General features: G+C 38.4%; 3 protein-coding genes and 1 pseudogene across 19 annotated transcripts in view; 3 read left to right on the top strand and 1 right to left on the bottom strand.

The window, feature by feature from the left end:
- Positions 1-27,449, top strand: part of Cadps2 (calcium dependent secretion activator 2) — a 514,674-nt gene that overhangs the window by 153,395 nt on the left and 333,830 nt on the right. The gene's annotated exons all lie outside the window — the stretch shown is intronic.
- LOC100750572 lies at positions 16,588-17,244 on the bottom strand (annotated as a pseudogene).
- Rnf148 (ring finger protein 148) lies at positions 21,906-22,835 on the top strand. Its single transcript, XM_027389999.2, has one exon. The coding sequence runs from the start codon at positions 21,924-21,926 to the stop codon at positions 22,833-22,835; it is 912 nt and encodes a 303-aa protein (XP_027245800.1). The 5' UTR covers positions 21,906-21,923.
- On the top strand, positions 25,255-26,400 carry Rnf133 (ring finger protein 133). Its single transcript, XM_027389998.2, has one exon. The coding sequence runs from the start codon at positions 25,255-25,257 to the stop codon at positions 26,398-26,400; it is 1,146 nt and encodes a 381-aa protein (XP_027245799.1).

A 27,449-nucleotide genomic window follows, 5' to 3' on the forward strand; every position in this document is an offset into this window, starting at 1 on the left:
TAAGCCAGTAATAATATTTAGCAAACAGATATTTAATAATTCTAGTTTTCTGTTCAGGAACACCCCTGATTTGATCAGGTTTGATTCCTGCTTTTATTTTTTAATTATAGCATATATTTGTAGAGGGGTAATTTTTCTTTCTCCAGTGCCCATCAGTGTGTGCTAGATTTTAACGAAGCAGTCAGTGATTTTTCTATTTTTGTGGGGTTTTCTCTCTCAGTCACTTTAAAGTGCATATTACTCTTTATAAACTTCTGGATTCGCAGCATAACTGTTGCATTCCCTGTTTTAACTTTTTCGAGATTGACTAGAAGGATTTAATTTCCACCCTAGGCAGAGTCTAGTTGTCTTACCACATTGTATGTCTGCACATCTAATGGTCTTGCATGTACAGAAGGAGTTAAAGTAGAGCTGCTTATAGAGGGATGGAGAAGACCTTTCAATGAGAAGACATTAGGTATACTTAACCTCTATTCATGTATCTTGAAAAGAGAGCAGGTCCCTGTGCCCAGCACAGTGTGGCTATAGTTGGTTTTGTGTGTATTTGGTGATATTTAATATACATTGGCATTATTGCGTGGATTAATGTATTCACAAGTGGCAGCTCCTGGTGTGTACTTGACCTTCTAACATCTTTTAGCAGAAGGAGAAAGAGAGAGACCAGATGATGTGAGCAAGATCACAACACAGAATGGGAACCTTCAGATTCCGTTTTCCCATTCAGTGTGTCTAACAGCAGAACAACTGGCTCTTTTGCCGTTCACCCTTCCCGTCTCCAATGTTTCTCCTCCCATTTCTGTTTCTCCTCCCATTTCTGTTTCTCCTCCTCATCTTTCTGCATCTTAGTTCTCTCTCTCCTTCCCTTTCCTGTCCTCCCTGCCCATCCCTACCCACTTCCTCTTCCACCTACCTCCTCTTCCTGTTTCCTCTTGATCTCCTCCTTCTCCATTCTCCTCTGCTCTCCTCTCCTGTTTTCTCCTTAATCCTTCCCATGTTTCTCCTTGTTTCAGATTTATCTACGTCATCCAGAATGCATTTGCCTCCTTTCACACCTGAAGACCATGCTTTGCCCTCACTCATAAGTAAATACTGAAAGATGGCTAAGACGTTATAGTGTGAAGGAATTAACATTTTGACTTTCTGTGAGTTATGTCTTCCACATTGTACCTAATTGTAAGGCATAGCATAGCAGCCCTTGAAAGCTGTTTCATTGAAATATCAAGTGATAAATGATTGGTTTCATTGATGAAGTTCATCAAAAGTTACTTCTGTTTTTATTCATATGATGAAATACCAGAAACTTGGTAATTTATAGGAAAAGAGGTTTCTTTACGGAACAATTCTGGATATTTGAGGGTATGGTATGGCATCGGTATTACCTGAGGGAAAGTCTGTGTGATGGATGTCATCATGGTGGGAGAAAGAGATCATGTCACAATAAACAGGAAAAATGGAAGAACCTAGGCTTGCTCTTTTATTGCAGCCTATTCTTGGACATGGTCTGCCATGTCCCAATTTTGACACAGTGCGACTGAGCTTCCCACAAATGAATCTTTGGGTGTTACACTCAAGACACGTCCAAAACACAAAACACAGCATCTATGTAGGACAAGAAAGGCTAAGTCCATCCTGAATGCTAATTTTGACAGATTCTCCATGAATGAAAACAGGTTCATTCTCTGTATTGGCTTTTATCTAAAGCTGAAGGTCTTGTCTTGATCCCACTGATTTCTAAGAGACAACCAGACCTGCTCAGTGCTCAGGGATTCTGCTTCTCTGTGCCATAGTGTTTGATTATTTTTATGTTTTATTGAAATGCTTAAACTGTCCAGGCCTCAGCATGACCCTTTTCATCAGCTACCTGCTAGTGTTTTTATATTGTCATTTCACTAAGTATTTTTATGAATGATTGGCTGTTTGGCAATGAGAAAAGTTATTTCCTAAATATGCAAATACAACCTACATTTTATTATTCTTTCCCATTCAGAAGGTCATAATAATCTTAAGATCTACCTAAAATTTTCGACCTATTTTGTGAGCCCTTGGTTGATAGTAATAGCCTGTGGGCAACTGATCCCGATGGATGACCGAGGTCTATTCTCTCCCTCTCTCATCCCCCTGTTCTTTTCTCATTCTAGTCTGTCTCCCTCCCATTTTTCCCCCTCCCTATTTTCCTCCCTCTCATTTCCTTTTCCTATAACTTTTTCTATGTCAAAGAAACTTCTATCTATACTGACATAACATGGAGAATAATGAAAATAGAAGGCTTTAAGTAGCAAAGATATAATGGTTAAATTGTATAATAACAGTGACATTTAGAACAGTTCTACCTCAATGAACTCTAAATGTGTGGAATTTCAGAATAAACGGTTAGAGCTGGAGAGAATGCTCGGCAGTTATGATCATTTGTTGCTCTTACAGAGGACAGGAGTTTGGTTCTTGGCACCTTACAGGGTGGCACAACCACTTGCACCCTCAGTACAGGCAACCCAATGACCTTTTCTGGCCTCTTCAAGCACCCCACTCATGTGTACACACACACACACACACACACACACACAGAGAGAGAGAGAGAGAGAGGAAGAGAGAGAGAGAGAGAGAGACAGATTATATATATATATATATATATATATATATATATATATAGAGAGAGAGAGAGAGAGAGAGAGAGAGAGAGAAAAGTAAAAGTACATAGAACACACGTTCTTAAGATAAAATAACCTGTGTGGGCTGGATGCATAGCTCAGTGGTAGAGTACATGCCAAGAATGAAGAGTCCCTACATTTAGCTCTTAGTACTGGGGGAAACAAATAACAAGAGCGGTATGTAGCACATGTGGGGTCTTGTGCCTCTAGGATAATCAGCTACTATAGTTTCTGTCCAGTAACTTTACTACATGAAGGAAATGGTTTTGCCTGTTACAAGATAGATTTTAGTTACTGAATGTTGTACGATATTTTCAGTACTGGAATATTCTGTGCTCTCCCCACAGTGAAGGTACTTCAGTTTCACTTTTATTTTGGCCTGAGGAAGTTGATTGTTAACCTTTCCAATTCCAAGATGACATCAAAGAGCAATCCAAGCAATATCACATATAAGTCATTTGTAGTCAGTACTCATTTAGATTAAAAGATACTGCTTTTTTAAATGGCAGTGTGCCTTACACTCCCTGTGAAAGTTTTGCATGTTTTTATCCTTTTATTCTATTTGTTTTACACCTTAAGAATTATTTCTAGTCTGTTTATGTGTTTGTACCCTTAATTTACACATTTTTGAAGTTGCCAGACAACTCAGGCTTTGCTACTAAATATCTGTCACCTTTCCTCGCTAAGTATGACTAAACGGGGAGGAGGAGGTAACTTCCTAATTGGGTTTCAACAAGCCTATTTGAAAAATTAATTCAAAATGATAAAAAGTGATAGATACTGTCAGATATGCTGCGAATAAGTTTCAGGACTAGACATATCCTGCGTTTGAAAGTATGAAGGTACATATCACATGCATTAACAAGTTTCCTTCGTGCTACACAGAAGTCTTTGTTTTGTCATTTCATCTGTTATAAAGTCCCATTAGGGTGACAAATTTTTGTGGGATGTTACAAAACAGAAAAAAAATACAAATGCTGTAGAGATTTTATTGTGTTCTAATAGAGTTCTAACAGTAATATGTATATTCTCAGTAGAAGGTAAACTCTGCTTTATTTCCTTTGGATATTTTTTCCTTATAGGTAATCTATTTCCCTTTGCGGTCCTTCTCTTTTTCACCATTGCCCCCACTGAGCACTGCTTTGGTCCTGCCTCTTGCCTTAAGCTGTGGTTCTTGCCTCTCACCTTGAGTCTTTCCTCCAGTGTGTTACCTGGGGAGTGCAGTTAGGTAGAAAATCTATGGAGATCAACCTATAGTCTTGGCAACAACCTGAGCTGTTTGGGGATTCTCATGGGAACCCTTTGTACAACCACTCAATTATATGTAACCCAATCCTGGTAGTGGAAGCTTCATTTGGTAACAGGAGATGGCAACTTCAGGCTCTGTCTGCAGTGTTACTTGGCAATTTTATTTAGATTGCTTTCATATATATGTATTAGGAAGTTTCTACTGTATAGGTTTCTGTAATACCTCTCAAATGACCCTTAATTTTAGCTGTCTCTCCCCATTTTCCCTCCCTCATCCCCCTCTTCCCAGCACCTGTCCTCTTAATCTTCCTGTTGCCATCTCCCTTGCATCCATCCTTAAGTATCTATTCTATTTCCCTTTCCTAGTGAGAGCCCTCTAGACTCTTACTCTGGTTCTATGGGTTGTAGTTGGTTGTCATTGGCGTAACAGCTGATATCCACATTTAAGTAACTACATGCCATATTTGTCTTTCTGGGTCTGGGATACCTCACTCAGTGTGATTTTTTTTCTAGTTCTGTCCATTTATATGTAAATTTAATTAATTTTAAGAGCTGAGTAATACTCTGTTGTTTAAATGTACCATATTTTCTTTTTTGATACTTCTTTCATTAATTTAATTTTTACACTCCAATTCCAGTTCTCCCCCTCTCCTCTCCTCCCATTTTATTAATCCATTCATTTGTTAAGGGACATCTAGATTGTTTCCAAGAAGGGGTAATAGGTTCTGGACCCTTCTCCAGTAAGATAAGACCATGTGGAAATACTTAGACTAATAGAAATTGGTTAATAATTAAGAGAGAACTAGCCAGTAAGAAGCCCTAGCCATTTGACCAACAGTTTTATAATTAATATAGTATCTGCGTGTTTATTTGGGGATGAAGTGGTGGTGGGACCTGGAAGGGAAACTCCAGCCGCATACAGTTCATTTTATAGTTGGACAGTGTGTAAAGGGTTTTTATTTCTTGTGTTTTTATTTGCTTGTTTGGTTTTGCCTTAGGATTTTATGGGAGGATTTGAGCCACATGCCAGATAGAAGCTTAGCTGTGAAAGATAAATAAGTTAAACAGTTTTGTTTTATTTTCATTGTCTTTTGCTTTGCTTTGCTTCAATTGAATTTGATTTTGTTCATATCAGGATCTAACCAAGGACTAAAGAAGTATTTTAGCACCTAGGATCCCCCTCCTCTAGCACAATAAGTCTGGCATTGTTTTGAAGGGAGAACTATATACTCCAGACCTTATTCAAAGGAATTAGACTGCAGCTGGGTTTTAAAGAAAATTTTTGCTGTAATTTGTTCTTTTAAACTCCAAGGCTCAGAAATCCTATTAGCATAGATTCCTTATAGCTCCGCAGGCTCCGTCTCTGGGAGAAGGCTTCTCAAGAGGATCTGTTGCCCAAACAACTCATGCAGATAAAGTCAGCCAAAAACTCCAAAGATGCTTAAATGCCCGTTAGCAGCATAGGCTCCACATTTAAGATGTATGCCCAATTCCTGTGCCTCAGTGTGACAAAGGCAAATGACCCCTGAATGAAGTGAGCAAGGATCTGAATAAGAATTCAAAGAATATCAAAGTGCATGGCTTTCATATCACACTGTGACAAATGGAATAAATGAAGCAGCTTATAGCAGCAGAAATGTTCTACGTCCTGGGGGAGAAACCCTGGGGGGAGAATCATGGTGTCAGGAAGATTCCATTTTCCTGGGGAACTCTAGGCCTCTTCCAGATGTTGCCTTCTCTGGCTGTCTTGGTTTTAGTGGAAATTAGTGATGTGTCTGTAACCAAGGGAACCCAGAGACTTCTGGCAGTACCAAAAGCTGGGAGAGAAGCAGTTAGATGCTTCCTTGGGGCTTGCAGTGGGAGCCAGCTCTGCCAACTTTGGTCTTCTACCCTCTGTAATTGAGAGACATTAAATTCTCTGAGCAAGCCATGTATTCTGTAGCATTTTGTTAGAGAAGCCCTGGGAAATTATTATCTATCCAACATGTCAAGATTTACCAAGGTTGGGTAATGAACATAGCTGGTATTTGTTGGAAAATTCCAACAGGAAGTTTAATGTAATGACTTAAGGGACTGAATTTTATTTCAAAGGGAGTTGTATATTAACTGAGCATCTAACATGTTCTTGGCCACAGTTTGGTTTAGAAAATAATCACCTACCTACCTGGACATACTTGTTTTAAAATTTGTAATCATGATAGGAGGCATTCAGATAATTACTAGAGTCAAATGGTGGTTGTTCCACTTATAAATGGTTGTGAGGTGCTGAGGGAATAACACTGTCATTAAAGTCCTTGTGAGGAAGCATGAAGCCCTGAGTTCAGTCTCAGTGCCTGGGTTAAAGCTGAGCATGGTGACTCACACCTGAATCCCAGCACTGGGGAGTTGATGTTGGGGCTTGCTGGCTAGCCAGTCGAGACATATCCATGGAGAGTGATTAGGGAAGGCACCCAACATCAACCTGCAGTCTCTACACATATATGCATGCACACCTATCCACATACATATATACATACATGTACAGACACATAATAGAGAATAGACAGACAGATAGAGAAATGTGCTGTGTTAACAGATTACTTTATTCCAGTATTTTTTTTTTCATTTCTCATGTGCAGTTCTTATAGGATATATGCCACTGCATGCATTGTAGTGAATTTAAAAGTAGATAGGCTATTGGGCTGGAGAGATGGCTCAGCCATTATGGCTCACAGGAAAGTAGTAGATGGAATAAAAGTGCTAGGCAATAATCATTTTGATAAAGGCTCAAAGTCATTATTGCATTGACATTTTTGATACTACTATTAGCCAACTAATTAGAAGACTATTATACTTGAATTGTAACAAGAGTAATTCATAAGCATACAACCACTTGAAAGTGAACAGACATACTTGTATATTGGGAAATGGGCTTTTTTTTTCTGTATGCTCTCAGTTTATTCCCCACCCAAGTAACACCTTCCATGTGTTGTATGTTTCTGTTGTACCATAAATGTGAAAATTCAGATTTTGTGTAGTCCATTCTCAAGTTCACTATTTCTTCTATAATTTCTCCTGTGGCCTGCTTCTTGTTGAATTTTATTGAATGGTTGATAATAAAGTGTGTTGTGTTTGCCAAATAACTTTAATGCAAATGTACATCAAGTGTTCATAGACGTTCAAGGTTAAAGCTATGTGGTAAGACAACTTAAAAATTGTAAAGCCTGTAGACATGATAAATGCTATGACTACTTTATATACATTTATGTAGTTTCTACTATATGTAGATTTTTCAAATTAGCATATTACTTTCCCTGTTGATTTGCATGAGTATCAATCATTGAGTTCTGACACCTGCTTCATCTCTGTTAGTTTAACATTCTGTATTGAGTAGACAAGCAAAACAGCAGCAGAGCACATCTGGGTCTAACCGGGAAGTAGTTTTTGTGTGTGGATTATATCTTTTTTTTTTTTCCACAGGACTGTAGCCTTATCTGTCTCTTAAATTTCAAATGAACTTTTCTATCATCGATGACCTGAATGTTATTCTTGTAATTTTACATGAATTTGTAATATAACAACTAGTAAAACAAAGCTGTTTTCATTATATTAAAGATTATTGTGCCAAGAGATTTAACCAAAGTTTTACTTCTTTGTTAGTTTCTAATGGGAGGTCTGTGGGTGTTAGGAGACAAAAAACTCTATTTTGGTCTTGGCCTGGACCTTCATAGTAACTGGGTTCCAACTATCTTCATGCATTCTTTACAAAGCTTGGAGTATTTTCTCTCTAATTGGAAAACATTAGCTCTTTTAACTACTGAAGGATGTCATGTAGACAGATGTCTAGCTCTCGAGTGGATATGTAAAAGTGATAACTGGTATTTTTGTCAGCACAGAGACATCTTCAGAACCATAGCATGAGAAAATCTCTTGAAGACCTTGGAGTCTTTGTCATCTGGGGAAATAACTGAGTAATGCTGGTGTATGCACAGTGATGATACTGGTGCGAGGGAAGAGATGAGCTAGGCAGTGCTCTGTGTTACTTGAAATGTTGTACTTTGTCTCATTTAACCCTCATGAATGTTCTAAAAGTTTCTGGCTGTTATTACACTTGATACACATAAAAGAAAACTAAGGTAGGGCTCTTTAGCTAAACTGCAAAGGTCACAGAGCTAGTTGGAGATAAACAAAAGCAAAAGACAAAACAAAAACAAGAAGAGCCAGTCTGTCCTAAGTATTAATGAGATGTGACACCTTCTATTCCTTGCAAGACTCAGGACTAGTGGGGTGTGTGGTGGTACATGACTGTAATACCAGAATTTAGAAGGTAGAGACAACAAGATTATGAGTAGCCATCGTAGGTCATAAGAGATCTGTCTGGGAAAAACAAAACAAAACAAAAACCCCCAAAACAACAAAAACAACCAAAACAACCAAACAAAAAAATCAACATAAAGAATTATTGATAAGATGTTTAATATTTGTCATTAAATACAACATTTGAAATGCTCCATGAAACCTGAATAAAGGAACTATTGGCTGTGATCATTGGGTTGTTTTGTTTTCATTTATGCGATATACAGCAGGGGAAAGTAGGATCATTTTTATCTCTCTGAAACTAAACTTTATGTCCCCTTTTGGGATGTTGAAATCCCAACCAAAACTAATTGAAACTGAAGGTGATAGGGACAAGGGGCAGAGCCATTAGAATGGGGTATGTGCCTTTATGACAGTGACTTAGGTACATTCCTCACTCATTCTTTCTAACAAGTGGGGTCACAGTAGGAAGACACCATCCATGAGCAAGAAATTAACTCCTCTCTAGACCCTAAGGCTTCCTTTGTATTTGGTTTGCCAGACTCCAGATATGTTTGAGTTAAGTTTTATTTTTAAACCACCAAGTAAGTGTTTCTCTGGCACTTCAAAATTTGGTTAGCATTTATCATATCAGAATGTCAGCCTCTTGAAGACAATACAATCTTGACCTCATCTTTGCAGCCCAGGGAACATGGAGACATCATGAAGACAGGAATTGCTCTTTTTTTTTAAAAAAAAAAAAATCACTGTTCTATTCCCATCACCTCGACCTGTGTGTGTGTGTGATTCTTGATTAGTAGTTTGAATGAATGGGTGAAAGAATCAGTTGTATAGAAATATAACAGAAAGGAATAGGAAGTCATGTCAAATACATGACTTGCAATAAACATAAAAAAATAAGGAAATGAATTATACAGACCAGTTTGCTAGGCCCCAACAGGAATACAAGGGAATATATTAAGACCTTTCAACTAGAGATAAAAACAAAACCTTTGTAAGAGAATAAAAGGGTAAACAGTTTATAATACCTGCTAAAAAAATTACAAGGAACTATGCAAATCATTTACTGAGAAATTATAAGAATGAAATAATTTCTACTTCCAAAAATACATGACCACTGATTTTTAAAATATACACATATATTAGTTGATCATTGTGAAGCAGGCCTACAATACAATGCTGGTTGGAACAGGAACATAGGAGTTCAAGGGCAGCTTTCAGTTGAAAGTCAATGGGTTACACAAGACCTTGTGTCAAACCAGATGATAAAAACATGTAAATGTATGTTACCTATTTTTGCTGTATTATGAATACAAATTTTAAAAATATATTGGGATTGATGCACAAAAAGGAAGTTGTGTGGAGATTGCTAAATTGGATTGCATTTCTGGATAGGGAGCATTCTAGGTTGGGGATGTTTATAGCTCATAGAACTGTTTTCTCTAACTGTTACTGCTACTACAATATTTAAGCTTTTCTTGGGGTACTAGGGTATAGGTATCCATTATTAATGTGATACAGACTTCTGATAATGACTGTTTGGGATTTATGAACATATGGCTCTATAGGCCTGTATAAGTATCTGTGCCCATAGGTCTATTCCTATATGTTTTATGATAAATTGGTATAGACATGCGTGTATATGAACAGATATATTCATGTCAAAGGTAAAGTGTGCATTTTCATCAGTAAAAGTGGCTTGCTGTATATTTGAAGTTCCTAGTACTTTTGTTTGCATTTGTATGTTGAGTACCTATTTCAGAAGCAGAGATGTGGAGGAATTTGTTCTTGGATTTGAGAGGAGAGATGTTAGACAGATGGCCTCTGATCCTCTGATATTAAATAATCCCTTTTCTGGACAACTGTTGTCAGTGTAATTCTTAGCTGAGGGAAGAGTTGTCAGATGGTTGGCCTCTTTTGGTTTTGATTGGTAGCCACATGAAGCAAAGGTTGTAAACGCTGCTGATGTATCTTGATGTTTTGAAGAGCAGAAATGTAGAAAGTCAAGCCTGTGTCAGGATTCTTGAGCAGCTTTTCTGGTGATAGTATCAGGATGGGATGAAGAAAGCATTTTTTTTAAAAAAAAAAATAAGGCAATAACCCACATTCACAAGATGGTCTACAGAATGTGACCGTGTAGACAAGCACATCAGCATCTCATTATGTATAATGTGAGGCAGGATGAGTGCAAACGTTTTGTGTCACAAGAATAGGTTGTTTGGCCAGACGGACTGAAATAAATGGATGTTGAAGGATGCCATGAATTTGAAGAGGTAAAAAATATAAAAAACGAGATTATATGGGACCAGGGATGGTGAAGACCCACTTATTGAGCATCTGCCAGGCTAGCAGTATTCTTGGGGGTTTATAAATAGGTTTGACACGCCACCTGATACTCTTCATGATATCTAGAAGCAGGCATTACTTCCAAACCCTCCAGGAATGAACACTGGTTGTGTGATCCTCTCTCATCCCAAAGGTAATAGAGATGTGATGGGGGTAGTCCTTCTGTGTATGTGTTTGTCTAATTGGTTGATGATTAAAGTACTGTTGGCCAATAGGGAAGCAAGATGGGTGGGACTAGGAGTCGAGGTGGATTTTGGCAAATGTAGTAATTAGAATCGCCATGTGATCCTGGGAAGATAGGATGCATGCTGACGGTGTCCTTGATAAGTCTTTACAAAATATATAGATTAGTAGTCTATATAGAGTCTATATAGTCTATATAGTCTATAGTAGTCTATATAGTCTACTATACATAGTAGACTACTATAGATTAGTAGTTATGTTTTATATTTAAGACCGAGCTAGCAAATAAGAAATCCTAGTAACTGGCCAGTAGCATTGTAACTATAATACTCTGTGTGGTTTTGGGGGCCCTGAAGTGATGGCTGAGCTCAGGTGGCTGGTAGAGTTATTGTTACAATTGGCGCCCACATGGTTTTATGAACTTCTACATGAAAACTTCACACACAAAAAAAGGGATTTTAGAAACAAAAATGACAGAGATAAGCACGTCTTCTTGTTAGCACCATTTTCTCAGGTGGGCTCTGTTTTGCTAGAGACTCACTAGGCTCCTTTAAGGGAATCTTTCTGACTCAGCATGAACGGAAAAACCACATGGCTCTTTTAAGACATCCCGCTAACAATTCAATGGTGTGTATGAGCAGCTGGCAGTGGCAGTGACCACATCTCCAAGCCGGCAGCATGCTGCTTGACCAATGTGGTAAGCACAGCTCTCAGTCCTGGAAGTAAATGTACCCCTGCCATCTTGGAAAGACAGCAGCTAAAACAGCCACCTCTTTAATTTTAGCAATGTTGTTTAGCAGAGAAAAGACTGAGTAGCCAAAAAAGGTAAAGATTTACAGTAAAGACAGATTCAGATGAAGAAAAACCTCTAAAGGTTTACAATGTGTTTAAAAATATAAATAGGCTTGTAAAAAAGAAAAAACAGGATAAAGTGTTTAAAAAGAAAAGAGAAAAAATAGAGTAGATGAGTATGGTGGCACACGCCTTTAGTTCCAGCACTTGGGAGGCAGAGGCAAGCAGATTTCTGTGACTTCAAGGGCAGCCTGGTGTACAGAGTGAGTTCGAGGGCAGCCAAAGTTAAACAGAGAAACCCTGTCTCATAAAAGGAAAAAATAACAATAAAAGAAATAGAGTAATAAAAAAGCCACATAAAGATGGAAAATACACAGAGAGTCTGGGTATTGTATGATAATTTGTTGTCTTTAAATTGTTTAATTGCTCGGGAAGGAGCAACAACTGCTAAAAGACATTTCATTATCAATGCTGCTGAATTAATCCAACTTATACATTTTAAAAATGTTTTGACTTCTAAATTTAAATATCAGGACAGGTTACTTGGAAAAAGAGTTTTTGCTTATGTTTCCACAGAAAATGGAAAGCTATGGATTCCTTCCAGACTAATATGGTTTGATCAAGCAAGACCCCCTAAAACAGTGTCCCAGGCGATACAACATCTAAAACAGCTGAGACAATGCAGCCTTACAGACTACAAAAACAAGAACCTGGCCAGTTTCTATGTTTTATGGTGATCCCTATGGTATGGACAGTGCCCCCAACCAGCAGGAAGCAGTTTGAAATGAACAACACCCAAATTCCCAAATATTGTTTATAAATGTTTGTTTTCATTTAAATGGGGTTGGTTAAATGGTTAATGATCACAACCAATCTCTTTTTAAATGTAAAAGGGAAACTATGATATATAAGTAATTCTTTGTATTGGAATGGATTTTCATTTATTAATAAAAATTTAAGATCACTTTTGTGATATGTATATTTCTCCTCTTGTTTGGTATTGTGTTTATATTGTGTTTATCTTTTAAAGTGTAATGCATAATTAAATACAGATTATATATAGTCAGGTATAATAGTCAAAACTTATAGTTAGGTTAATTAGGTCTCCTAGATACAGAGATATATTTCAGATGGATAGATATTCTTCAAACCTTTCAAAGACCTACAAAATGCATTGCATTTAAACGGTTTAGGGTTTTTCATGACAGTGCGACACAACTGCTCCTGGCAACACCAGTTGTGTCAGAGAGGAAGATGGGCATCAAAGAAACTCTTTATGGAGCTTGCTTTCAATATGGTAAGACTAGCCATTTGGGCAAGAAACTTGGACTATTTGATTGTTGCTGTATAAACTGGACATATGGGACCCACAGAAAATGGACTGCTGAACTTACATAAAAAGATGGACAGTTCTGAAGGGTTCCTGCTTCACTGAGAAGTCTGCCAGATATACTGTAGCCTATGGGCTGAAGATAGATGCCCCAGCGTTACAGAGGAATTTGGATTACTGTCCAGGCAGCAAGATGTCTCTGTCAATTCTAGAGTTTATATATTATCCTTCTCTGGTCTTTGATGGAGTTGAAGACTGATACTTATGGTTTTCCATAGTTAGGATAAAAGATAAGTTACATGTAAGACTTTAGACTCACAAACATAGGATAGATAATAGAATATTTTCTTTAAAATCATGCTAAATGTTAATGAACTAAATATTGTAACTATAGTTCTTATTTGATAACTGTTTTGTTATATATTTTACTATGTTAATTTTACTATGTAAAACCCTTTTTATTTAGTCAGAAAAGAGGAGATGCTGGGGGAAGTCCTTCTGTGTATGTGTTTGTCTTATTGGTTGATGAATAAAGTACTGTTGGCCAATAGGAAAGCAAGATGGGTGGGACTAGGAGTTGAGGAGAATTCTGGGAAATGTAGTGACTAGAGTCGCCATGTGATCCCGGGAAGAGAGGACACATGTATCTGGCATCCTTGATAAGGTCTTTATAAAATATATAGATTAGTAGTTATGGTTGATATTTAAGACTGAGCTAGCAAATAAAAATTCCTAGTCATGGACAAGCATTATTGTTACTAATTTAAGACTCTTTGTTATTTGGGGGCCCTGAAGTGATGGCGGAACTCAGGTGGCTGGCGGAAAGAGTTATCGTTACAGAGATGCAATTCTATAAGTTGTCATATAGCCTTATGGTTCAGAACAGTTTCTGTGAGTGTGTGGAGTTTATACTTCCCTCATGCATTCATCAAGAATTACATTACCTAAAAATGAGAATGGAATATTTGACCTGTGAATTGAGAAAAAATATAAGGGTTCTAAATGGGAAAATCCCCTTGATGTCTTCTGCTGCTGTTCTAGACTCCTACAAGCTCACTTGAGTTCATGTCCACTCGTAGAATTTAAATATTTTAGGAAGGCAGAGCTTTTGAAAAGCTTCAGTGGTTAATGGTAGCTTATGAAGTTCCAGGGCTCACTTTAGGTTCTAGAATATTGTAGATGTGTTGCAGCCCTAGAAAAGTGCCCACACCCAGTCTTGGCACCACCAGATCTTAGTAAGAGGAGGACAGACTGGATCATCAGGTGATTGGGAGAAGTTGTCTTGATAATTCAAAGAATTCTACTTGGGTATGTTTAATATTTTTGTATGCTACCTATTTTTCACCCCTGAAATATAGATTTCATCTGAATGGTTAATACGAAGATGCTTTTGATCTAACTCCAACCTTGTGTTTATTTTAGGTTACTCAGCAACTCCTCTATCTCTTTAATGAAAAAAACTACATTGTTAAATTTCCCCAGTTACCTGCTAGGTATCCTAATGTTTCTCTGGTTAACTGTCATACTGTCTTCTACATGCTAGGTTGAATAAGAAGGAAGTGCTCCCAATGTTAAATTATGTTTAAATTTGTAATGTTAAAATTATGTAGACCTGGAATTCCATTCACAGTGAAGGAAAAAAATGCAATTTTGATTCATGCTGATTAAAATATTAAGGAATGTTACCGTAGTCTAAATATTCATCTATCTTTTCATTCAGGCATGACTATAAAAATCAAGTTGTGTGAGTTTCAGTTCTACAGAATTAAATATGGTTACATTATTCATAGTTTAGCTATTATGAAGACCTCACTAATTAGAAAAGCTTATTGTATGAGAAATATTATAGGTCAGAACATAGAGGATTATTGTTTCAATGAATTATTTACTTATAACCTGTGATGGTGTAGATGTGGTACTAGAATCTTGACCAATCGAAGTGATAATACGGTTATTCTATCCTCTCCAAAGTGTAATAAGATGGATAATCATATAGTCATCCTTTGTCCTCACCACTATGTGACTGTCCAAAAAGGAACACATTGTTCAGGAGTCTGTGGCTTGACCAGTAGTCCTCAGGTTATGTCAAGACTTATGTGTGTCATCTTTTAACAGTTATTTTACTTTTTGAGATTTAATATACTAACATCATTTTCCCTTCCTTTTTCTCTTCTCTGGCCAAAACATATCTTTCTTTTACTTCAAATTCATGACCTCTGTTTTTATTAATTGTTTTAATGTGCACATATAAAACTGTATATACATACATATTCTTAAGTGTAACCTGCTCAGTCTGTATCGTGTGTCTTGTATGTCTATTTTCAGGGTTGTCCATTTGTTTGGATGACCAATTGATGCGTTCTGCCCTGGAGAAGACCATGTCTCCCACTCTCAGTGCTCCTTAGTTGCCTTTAGTTCTTTATGTAGGGTTGCAGTCTGGTCATCTCTGAGTCAGTCAGGTAGCTCGGCTCTTCCTCAACTTTCACATGTCTGCCTGCCTGCAGGTTCATGTCAAATACTCTCAGCCACAAGAGCTGGGCTTTTCTCAAGTATTTGAATTGACACCCTATTCTCAAGATAGCCTTATTTACTTCAAGATAGCAAGAACTGTAGAGAGTGAGGGAAGAGTGAAAGAGCTGAGGGAAGAAGCAGCCACACTGTCACTTCTGCTGAAATCTATTGGCCAGCCAGTTGCCAGAACACTGAGATCTAAGGGAGCATGGAAAGAAATGTCACCCTTTAATGGAAGAACTTCTAAGCCACACTGCAAGAGAATAACTGTGCAGAGAGAGAAGTAAATGGGGCCATTTTATACTGGGCCCTGCACAGACAGACACATTAAGAGTTACAGAGTAGATGAAGCCTGTATAAAATGCAATGTGTTGATTGCTCTGATGAGAGCACAGGACATGCTAAACTGATTTAACTGAAGATGTAAAAATTTAAGGATCGGTAGTGTAAAATGAAGCTGGTTAGGAAGAAAGAAGAGCAGACAGTGCAAAGACTTATATGCCATCCCAAGAAGGCATAGCAAAGGCCACCTGAGCTTTTTAACAAACAAGAGTACCACTGTGCATTTGATTACTTTTTTCCTGGGGGAAAAAGGCAAAGTTAAGAATAACCAAAATCTGGTGGATAGTAGGGAGTGAGAGAATGGTTGTGAACCCAGTTAGAAGCAGTGGGCAGTATTCATCTGTGGGGTAGACTGACCACAGCTATCCCCCACCCAAATAGGCCCTTCTGAGCTAGGACAGTGTTTCATATTTCAGAACTATTATAGGTTTTCCCCTAGGCTGAAGAGCTATCTTGTCTCAGATTTTTGGCCCATTTAGCATTGTCAAGTATGGGTTACATCTCATGGAATGGATCTTAAATCCATTCGAAAAGTGCTACACAGCTCTAACATTGGTGCCTTCCCTGCCCCTATGTGTAAACATGGAAATAATCAATCAGCTCACATACGCTTTCTTTAAAATCTACTGTATTCTATGTTTAGCATGTATAGAACACACCCAGATTAAGGGTGGTTTGAGGTGTTTACAATGTGTTTTACTCTATCACATGTATGTTTTATTGAACATATGAGTGTAATGATTAATTTAAGTTCCAGGAAAAAGTTCCAGACTACTTTGATATGTATGAAAATTGCAAACTTGCAAACAAATATAATATGAAGTAAAATTATTTTTAAGCAAACTGGATATGAGATTTATTACTGAACATGATTTGGTAGAGTACAGGAGAGCACTGTGGAAACTCTCAGGAGTGCAGGGCTCGCCACTTGTCCAGGGTACCACGATTAGGGATATATTTGACCCCACAGCCATCAGGAATGAGCAGTTTCTCAGCAACCATGTCTTCAAATTCATCTGCATTAAACTTGGTGAAGCCCCATTTCTTTGAGATGTGGATCTTCTGGCGGCCAGGGAACTTGAACTTTGCTCTACAAAGAGCCTCAATCACATGATCTTTATTCTGCAGCTTGGTGCGGATGGACATGATGACCTGGCCAATGTGAACCCTGGCCACTGTGCCCTGGGGCTTCCCAAAGGCACCACGCATACCCATCTGGAGCCTGTCAGCTCCAGCACAGGACAACATCTTATTGATTCAGATGACGTGGAAAGGGTGGAGCCTTACTAGAATATGAAAGCCATCCTAGCCACAACTCTTTACCATGTATTTGTTGGCACAAATACGGGCTGCCTCTAGAGCTTCGGAAGAGAGCTGCTCATATTCATCTGACACCATGTGCCCACAAAGTGGGAATTCATCAACTTTTGCCTTCTTCCGTCCCAAATCAAAGATGTGAATTTTAGCATCAGGGATACCTCGGCAGAAGTGAGACTTTGGGTACGGCTTGTTCTTACAATATCGGTTACACTGGGCAGGGCGGAGACCCATGATGACAATAGGATCGTCAGTTGCGCTGGAGGAAAAGAGGGAAGTAAAATTTTATTGTAAAAAGAAAGGTTTTGATTTCAGAAAATTCTTTTGTTGCTTTTAGTAAGCCACTTTGAATCAGCATTTTGTTACCCTCAAATCCCTTTATGATGTTTTTCTTCAGAAAAAAAAGCAAGCAGAAAATTGTCATTTCTTTAACTTATATGCAAAATAAGCATGCTTTATGAAACCTAGAGAATTTTTGTGATCCGTGGCCTGTCTACTGTGACTTGTGGATTACTTTGATGAAGTCTTCTCTGTTTTCCTTGTTTTAGAGATGCTGTTAAGTACAGAGTGTACTTAGTTGCTTTTCTTTATCAGATCTGGGTTTTTTGGAGGCATGAGTAATAGTCAGAAATCAGTAAGAGTGGAGATGAGTTGATCCCCATCCCTGTTACTCAGTAATGGTGGTAATGTTCCTCAAATTTTTCCTAGCATCTGGCTGTTAGAGAATACATACACCTCCATTTTTTTTGTAATTGTTTCTCTTACAATCATGCCGTCTTAAGGAATAGGACTATGTCCTCAACAAAAGCCCCGTCTTAGGCTGGTACCTTGTGTGGAATGCACATTCTGTTTATTCTGGCTAGTTGTTATTTAAGCATTTCTTTGAGCATATCTCAGGGATTTAGGTCCTGCAGCTACAACTTCTCTGAGTACTTACCTTCTACTTCCTGGTTTTGTTCATTGGTAGCAGAAAACAGATAGCTTTACTTTCTCTCCACTCATGGGTTCATCTAGGGATCAGCTTCTCCAAAAGATAAACTGTGATTTGACTATGTCAATCATAATGACCAGACTCATTTCATGTATCCATTAAACATCAATTTGAAAAGTAGTTCTAGCCAGAGACGCTAAGAGAAGGTTGATAAATATCTAGGGGAAATCTTTCCCTTCTTTCTTAAAGACAAATGTGGGAGTAGAAATGCTGCATTGTACCTCAGGGTGCTGTGTGCCTATGGATAATTAGAACAGTAACCATCTAGGGAGTTCATCAAGGGAACCAACTTAAGAGGAAAGCCAGCATACTTTACAAGGCAGAACGGGAAGATGAAAAAAAAAAAAAAACAGTAACTTTTGGACTATTGGATCTTCCAACCCTAGTTGTTTCCCTTCATCTACCTGAAAGTGTCAATAGAATAAAGAGGTTGAAATCTTGAGGTACTAAAAGTTCATGTATTGAATAAATGTTTTAGTAGGAACAGATTACAATGGCATCAATTATCTGTTCCCTCTTTCTGCCCTATTTAACTATGCCAGCCCCACGGTAGAAGACTGTTTGCTCTAGTTCTGAGTAAATGGATGCAATTGACAGCCATCCTTTATGGGCTAATAAAGATGCTTGAAGAGAACTGTTCTGTTTCTGTGCTAGGAAAAACTGGAAAATTGAGGTATGTCCTGAGAGCATCTTACTTGACAGAAATGTTGATAGTTACAGAAGCTTACTCTGCAGCCAGAGCTCAGCATTTATTGGCTCTCAGGGATGAGGGACTTTGAAGGTAGTGCCTCTCCTAAGATTGTACCATTGTCACAAGTCTTCCTAACCTTATTTGTAACTTTTTGAACTAGGTGTGTCTGAGCTGAGAGGCCACTCTCCAGAATTTTATGATGTTTAGTTTTATCTTTGGCTTTTAGCCATAATATTCCAGGTACATTCCCCAGTTATGAGAATAATAATATAAAAAAATCTCTAAAAATAGAAAGTATCCCTCAGAAAGCAAAATTACATCTGCTTCAGAGAGCCACAGTTAGATATGGGGAGCATTTTGTACTAGGACTATAACAAAAGAGAAGGGGCGTTTAAGCCACCATGGCCTTAGCCTCTTAACTTTGTAGCAAGAAAAAGCCAATGAATTTATAAATTTTATAAAATTGTTCTGATCAACAAAACTAGGAAATTCATGACTTGAAATGTGGTTTGAGCCATACATGTTTTGCTATGTAAACATTTTGCCCTTCCCAACTCGTGCAAAAGATTTGGGATGTAGTAGAACAAGACTATTCCCAGCACTTGACAGACAGGAGGGTTAGGAGTTCAAGGTTGTCCTTTACTACATATAAAGTTTGAGTCCATCCAAATAACCTGTTTAAGAACAACAAACAAACCCATTGAAATAGAATAGCCATGTCAGAATCAGATTGTTGTAAATCACCTTGCAGGTCCTGAAGAGACGGCTCATTGGTCAGAACCCTGGCTGCTGCTCTTCCAGAGGATCCATGTTCAATTCCCAGCATCTACATAGCAGCTCACAATGGTCTGTAACTCCAGTCTGATGCGTTCTTCTGCCCTCCATAGACAACTGCACACATTTGGTGTACAGACAAAAATAAATTAATATTCCTGAATTAAGTCACCTTCCAAAAGCAATCACCAGTTCAACAAGTACCTGCTAAGTAACATCAAACTTCTTAACTAGTCTCAATTTTTCACTTTTAATAGAATCAGGCAGTAGTTCACACTCTGAACATGGAAAATTCCTCCTCTAAAGATTGTTCAGATGCAAACTGAATCACACATAAATAACATAAGTCTTATAAGACTTGAGAATTTGATCAATATCCATCTTGAAAACAGATATTAACTACTGTTGTTGCTCAGTAAGTACAAAGGATGCTTTTGTCAAAAGCGCACACACTCTTGCTGCACCTGCATTTTCAGTGGTAGAGCTCAGTCTGTTCAGGAGCCTCATAAACAAACATTGCCTTCTCTTCCTGGGTCCTCAAAGCTAGCCCACCAGTGACAGAGCCTGCCCTATACCTAGGTGATGAATTTTTGGATGAGTATTGTCACCTTCTTATCATCTCTGTGCAAAGGATTCAAAGTAAAAGCAAAGTTTTGATAGTTGTTTCGGTCTCCTCAAAGCACAAAATTGGCATTATGTTTCTCATGTCCTGGGACATACCTCAGAGTCCTCAGGGTAGCATGTGTGCCATCAAACACCAATTCCCCTTTGCCGTTCCTCCTTCACTGCCTCCTGATGAGTCTGTATTCCTTCAGATCCTTTAACTCACCATGCAGCTTTCCATCATAGAGCACAAAGCACCCTGTCCTCCACCCAATTGCTTTGGGAATTTGGAATTTCAGTTTCTTAGACTATCAGTTTCTTAGACAAGTTTATCTTGAGCCTCTAAGAATGGTCCCCATTCCATGTTATCTTTTTCTCTGTACTCAGTTCTTTCTGTTCAAAGTTCTTGCCCTTATTCATGTCTGTATGTAACGATAAATCTTTCTGCCGAAGTCACCCAAGCCCTGCTGCCACGTGGGCGCTTTCTGCCAGCCGCCCAAGTTCCACCTGCTGCATTTATTCCATCCACCTCAGCTCCGCTGCCACATGGGTGCCTAGAATAGCATGCAGAGTCTTATATTAGTTTACAGTGCTGCTGGCCAGTTGACTAGGATTTCTTATATGCTAGCTCAGTCTTAATTATCATAAATCTATATATTTTATAAGAATTATCAAGGATGCCTTCCACTGGTGTCCTCTTCCCAGGATCACATAGCGGCTCCAGAGCAGAGAGCAGGAGGAAGAGGAACAGCAAGAGGACAATTTCCTTCTTGTACCTACTTATATTCTGAGTCGGCCTGCTATGCCACTTCCTGCCTGGATTACAAGACTTATCTTCACTACATTTCCCAGAATCCTCCTTGACTCCTAGTCCTGCCTAACTTGCTTTCCTATTGGCTAACATATCAACCAATAAGACAAACATATACACAGAAGGACCTCCCCTATCATCTGTATTTATATGTTTCAAATCTATGATAATAGTAGGATCATTTTTCAGTATCTGTTTTCATTTTTAGTATTTGCTTAGGACATAGTAGATTTTTAGTAACAGACTCAATGAACAAAAATGTGTTTGTCTTGTGGGATAAGTCTATATCAGGAAAAAAAAAAACCATACATTTTTTTCTTCTTCATTCCAGTGCTAAATCTTCGGGCTTGGTGTTAGCATTCCATGCCAGCAGAGTATAGGGTGATTTGCTCCTACTGTCCAGAGTGTCCAGCTGGGTAATGTAGAAGCATAATGAGAACTGACACCTGACCAGAGGCATTCACCAGTGTGAATGAATAGTTTGTGAAAGGTTTACAGTGTCTTTCAGAAAATCAGTATATAAAAACAAAACTCAAGTAGTATTCTCTTTAATGCTTACCATGTTTATTCATTTGAGTGTGTTTAAAGTGATGTATATGTATGTATGTAAACATATGATGTAAAATAATGACATGTAATCTTATTTATATATGAATACATTGACACATGTACAAATGCATTCCTCTTGACTTATTGCTTAGTAGTTCTTCTGACCAATGGGATTTCAGTATGCATTGCATTAATATGAACTCCTGGATTGGCTTAACTCCCTCTGATGTCACAATTTACCCATTAGGAAGTCACAAGTTTCTTGAAATCACATTGAACTAATAACATCTCTTGAATTTTCATTACAAGAATGATAAAGTACCAAGAGTAAAAATGCCCGAAGAAGCGAGGTGTCTTCCACCCAGGCTGACCTTCATTTCCGTGCTTTAGTAATCTGCTCTTGACAGCTCAAGCCAGCTGTTTTTTTTTTTTTTTTAACCTCCGTTTACAGCAGATGTTATTCTGTTTTTTCATGTCTGTCAGTTAAAGGAGGAATGAACCCACTTGGACTTACTCCTTCAGTTCATAGGTCTGTTTCATCTCGGCTGTTGAGGCTTAGCGTCTTTCTACTAATTAGCCTCCCTGACTCCAGAGGAAAAGCAATATGGACAGCTCATCTGAATATAACATTCCAGGTGGGAAACCAAATCATATCAGAGCTAGGAGAGAGTGGAGTGTTTGGGAACCACTCGCCTCTGGAAAGGGTGTCTGGTGCCGTGGTACTTCCTGAAGGATGGAACCAGAATGCTTGTAATCCCCTGACCAACTTCAGCAGGCCTGATCAGGCAGACTCTTGGCTGGCCCTCATTGAACGGGGAGGCTGTACTTTTACGCATAAAATCAATGTGGCAGCAGAGAAAGGAGCAAATGGGGTGATCATCTACAACTACCCAGGTACAGGCAACAAGGTGTTTCCCATGTCTCACCAGGGAACCGAGAATATCGTTGCAGTGATGATAGGCAACCTCAAAGGCATGGAGCTTTTGCACTTGGTCCAGAAAGGTGTCTATGTGACAATCATCATTGAAGTGGGGAGGATGCATATGCCATGGCTGAGCCACTATGTTACGTCACTGTTTACCTTCCTGGCAGCCACAGTGGCTTACCTTTTCCTGTACTGTGCCTGGAGACCCCGAGTGCCCAATTCTTCTGCCAGGAGGCAAAGGCAGATGAAGGCCGACGTGAAGAAAGCTATTGGTCAGCTGCCACTTCGAGTGCTAAAGGAAGGGGATAAGGAGCTAGACCCAAATGAAGACAACTGTGTTGTTTGTTTTGATATATACAAAGCCCAAGATGTAATACGAATTTTAACTTGCAAACATTTTTTCCACAAGACGTGTATTGACCCCTGGCTTTTAGCCCATAGGACATGCCCCATGTGTAAGTGTGACATTCTGAAACCTTAAAAAGCCCAGAGCTCTTCCCACAGATTAAAATTAGATGAACTCTCTCACTGCATTGTACACACAGAGAAAACTTGACCCTTGCTTCCTCTGTCCAGCCACAGAAGATGAAATTTGTGTGCTTTGAAAATAAAACTCCATATCATGCCCATGAACTCTTGTCTTTTTTTTTATCAGTTTAATTGTTAGACTTTGTTGTGCTTCTCCAGATTGCTGGGCTTAAGTCACTTATGTCATGGGGGAATTGCTGGGCTATTGTAAAGTTTCCTTTTTAACATATTTATTTGGAGGCTTTGTTTTAATACTTCATCTAAGTTTTTGGTCCTAACAGTTACATCCTAGATATATTATAGAATTAGATTTGGATTTGAATTGCCATGGTTAATTAATTTTATTAATACCCAGGAAATCTGGTTTCCAAAGCTACAGGTTAAATGAGTGCTTTATTTTTATTACTTTATGATAAATTTTTTAATAAATAAAAGTTTTAAAGTTTTTTAGGCATCGTTTAGAGCAGTACTGCAAAAGTTCATCTGTTTGCCAGAGAACTTTATATCCTAACATAATGGAATAGCCATGTTGACCACAGTTTGTTCTATAAGTATCTCTTAGGGTCTGTCATTGTCTTCTCTTCTCAAATGGTAGTGAGCATCTATCTGTACGGCTTTTGACAACAGCAGAACAAAACATTTGGTTCAGTTTCCATTTCAGTATATTTGACTCATTTTTCACCCTCATTTCTGGTGAGTGGATTAAAAACCTACATAGTACTAAAATATCGAAAGACAAGGGTTTGTGGTTTGGGTGAAAATCTCTCTTCGCTTTTAGTGTTCAATGTAGATGGCGCGCGGTTGGGTCTTTGCAAGTCTACACACTGTTAATGCACTTTTCCCAAGGAGCTATTTGGAAATGAGCTAGTTGTGGCTTCTACAAGAGAAAAATCAACCACTGTGGACTAAGAGTTCCACACTATTATTATTTCTGATTTACACCATTTATTTCAACATTTTAATTGATTGACTTTGTTAATGGACAGTTTTTCACATATATGCAGTGTATTCTGGTTATTCTATCTCAGACACCCCTATCTCCTTCTCACCCTATCAGTCTCCAACCCCCATCACTGCTAATCCCTTTTAAGTTATGACCTATAACCAGGCCTATCTGGGTGACTATTGGATAAGAAACACCCACTGGAGTCTGTTGCAGTCTTCAGCGGGTTTACAGCTGACTTTTTAATGCTCCCCCCCCCCAGAGTCCATCAGTAGTAGCAAATAGTTCAGTTCTGCCATGGGGAGTACACTCTTTTGAGCCTCTCCTCAAGCTATGCTTGACTGTTGATGAGACCATTGTTGTATACAATCAGTAGTGACATCCACAGCTTTTGTGAATTCATAATTTCAATGGCATGTCTTGTCCAGTAGACAGTATTTTGAAGTCCTTCTCTGTCTTCCAGCTTTTATGTTCTTTCTGCCCCCTCTTCTGGATGGCCATAATGTCTTGTTTGAGGACAAACACTTAGTTTAACACTCTGTGTAGCCAGGAGTCTCTTTATCACCACTGTTCACTACAAAGAGAGCCTTTTCTGCTGAAGACTGAGGGTAGTAAATGTTTATAGATATAGACAATACTTAGATGACAGTTTAACACTATCAACCTGCCATATTTGGTTCCTTCCCCAGGGCCTGTGATCTCCACTGTCTTAAAAGATCAAAACAAAGCCAATAAATGTCCAGAAATCCTGTATCATTTATTTATCTGAATGTTTGTAAGAAATTGACAATGACCAAATATGAAAAATTAGTGTTAGAGATCTCACTGCTCTTCAGGCTGATTGGGACATGGTCCTAATCTATGATTCTTTGGATATTTCAAACTTAATTTTGTCAGAACTGTCTATTTCTTAGGGAATGTGACAGTTGCACAGTATTCTTACATATGCTTTGAGGTTTATAAAAAGAGTCAGTTGCAGAAATGTTTGTTTGTTTTTAGTTTAATGTGCTACCTACAGCCATTTTCTATGGTTCAATGATTGAATCACCTTATAAGTACACCCAAACTACCTATAACCAGGTGGGAAACATCTAAGCCAGTACATTTCCAGCCTGCTCTGAGCTCTTACCTAATTGGCTACTTGGTCTTTTATGTCACAATCACCTCATGCAACAACAGTAAGCAGTTTCTAAAGTTACAGCAGTGAGACAGGGATTTCTTTACTATCTAAGGTTTTTCTCTCTAATAAAACATCTGAAACTCAAGACATCTTTAGAAATCTCTTGCTGAAACATGTTGGAAGACAGTGGATCTTGTTTTCACCCAGAAGATATTTTTTCCTTCCTCGTTTTGAATTGATCTGTCAACAGATGTGGCAACCACACCCTTTGGTTGGGTTGGCTCTTGAAGTCATACGTGGAAGACAGAGATGAATCTCCTTCACACTGACACTTGGCAAAACAACGCTGCATCTTTCTGGCTTCTGAAATTGGGTTTTATTTGGCTCCTTAGTCAGAACTGCTGCACGGCAAGTTCAATTTGGACTGCTTACATGAACATATCATTTCATGTGGGGAACCGAATGTTGTCAGAGCTGGGGGAGACTGGGGTCTTCGGGAGAAGCTCCAACTTGAAGAAAGTAGCAGGAGTAGTTGTGCCACCAGAGGGAAAAACTCAAAATGCTTGTGATCCCAATACCAGTTTCATCCGGCCACCGAACAAGGAGCCGTGGATTGCACTCATTGAACGAGGAGGTTGCACTTTCACACAGAAAATTAAGGTGGCATCTGAAAATGGAGCCAAAGGAGTGATAATCTATAACTTTCCAGGTACTGGCAACCAGGTTTTCCCCATGTCTCACCAGACGTTCGATGACACTGTTGTAGTTATGATTGGCAACTTAAAAGGCATGGAAATTTTGCATTTAATTCGGAAGGGAGTTCATGTTACAGTCGTGATTGAGGTGGGGAGAAAACATATCATCTGGCTGAATCACTATTTTGTCTCCTTTATGATTGTCACAACCGCTACCTTAGCATATTTCACCTTTTATCATATTCGGAGACTTTGGGTTGCAAGGATTGAGAACAGGAGATGGAAGCGAATAACAAGAGACCTCAAGAAAGCTTTTGGTCAGCTGCAAGTCCGAGTATTAAAAGAGGGCGACGAGGAAGTGAGTCCAAATGCGGACAGCTGTGTCATCTGCTTTGAGCCCTACAAGCCTAATGATTCAGTTCGTATTCTCACTTGTAAACACTTTTTCCACAAGAACTGCATCGACCCCTGGATTCTCACCCACGGCACATGCCCCATGTGCAAATGTGACATTCTGAAAGCTCTGGGGATTCAAGTGGACATTGAGGTTGGAACAGATTCCCTGCAAGTTCTGATGGCCAATGAACTATCTGGAACCTTTTCACCTATGGAAGAAGATACAAGTGATGAACTTCCTACTGCAAGAACTTCAGGAAAAGTGACCCATGTGCAGGAGCACCCTACTTCTGCAAACACTGGCAGCCAGCCTCCTGAAGCCGAGGAAACTGGCCATACGTCACTTGGACAGCATGACCATTGAGCAAGTGGATTAAACCTGTTTGTCAAATCAGGTCCTCATACGGACAAGCAGTTTGTGTCAAGTGTGCTTTTTTTGTGTATGTGTGTGTCACTCTGCTAGTTTTCCAAATTCAATATGAAGCTTCAAATGCAGGGGGGAAGAAAACCTGGCAGGAGTTTATGGCTTTTTACCTCTTCTAATGTTAACTTTTTTGTGAATGTATTATTCTTGTAAGTGTGCCTGAGTTTGTTTCTAGTTGACCTGTGTTAACACCAAAGTCAAAATTGTCCCCTAAATTATGCTTCTGTATTTATACCCAGCTTTATTTTTGGTAAGAAAATTGTTAATATATTTTTGCACTTATATGAAATCAGTTATCTTTCATGTTTTTGCAATAGTAAAAAGTAATTTTACTATACTATAATAATTTGATGTCATTATGTTGCAGTGGTTTTTTTTGTTCTTTGAAATGAAAATTTGTTATACAGAATTTTTTTATCATTGATATAGAGATCTGTTCAGGCAGTTACTAAGTTATATATAACTGTTACCTGCATAAGAAGAAAATCTTTAGAAATAAAGTACTAAAATTCTTTTAAAAAGGAAAATATTTCAGTGCCCAATATTACTTATATGTTCATAATTGTTGAATAAAGTTATATAATTTCTGTGATGTTTTGTTCTGTCATATTTAATTTCCAGGGGTTTCAATCCAATTGGCTTTTTCTCCTTTATCCTTAAGAAACATGTTTAATACATGCTAGGTTATTTTGGAGAAAGGGGTACAATGTAAGATGATTGTTCTGACATATTGTGCTCAGGTTAGTTGTGCTCACTGTATTTAGTCTTACACCGTGTATGGCGCTCAAGGGTTTTTGGATGAATAAGTAAGCTTAGAAATGTGAAAATACAGATATTTTTCACAACACATTATATTTTAATGTGCTAAACTAAGCTGTTTATTCCCATTGTAGTTGGTAGTGGAAAACAGACTCTTCTGAAATTTTACTTCCAAAAAATAGTAAATTGTCAAAAATAGTAAATTTGAGTTTTAATTTAAAATTCATTAT

The sequence above is a fragment of the Cricetulus griseus genome (assembly GCF_003668045.3).
Source record: "Cricetulus griseus strain 17A/GY chromosome 1 unlocalized genomic scaffold, alternate assembly CriGri-PICRH-1.0 chr1_0, whole genome shotgun sequence".
NCBI lineage: Eukaryota > Metazoa > Chordata > Mammalia > Rodentia > Cricetidae > Cricetulus > Cricetulus griseus.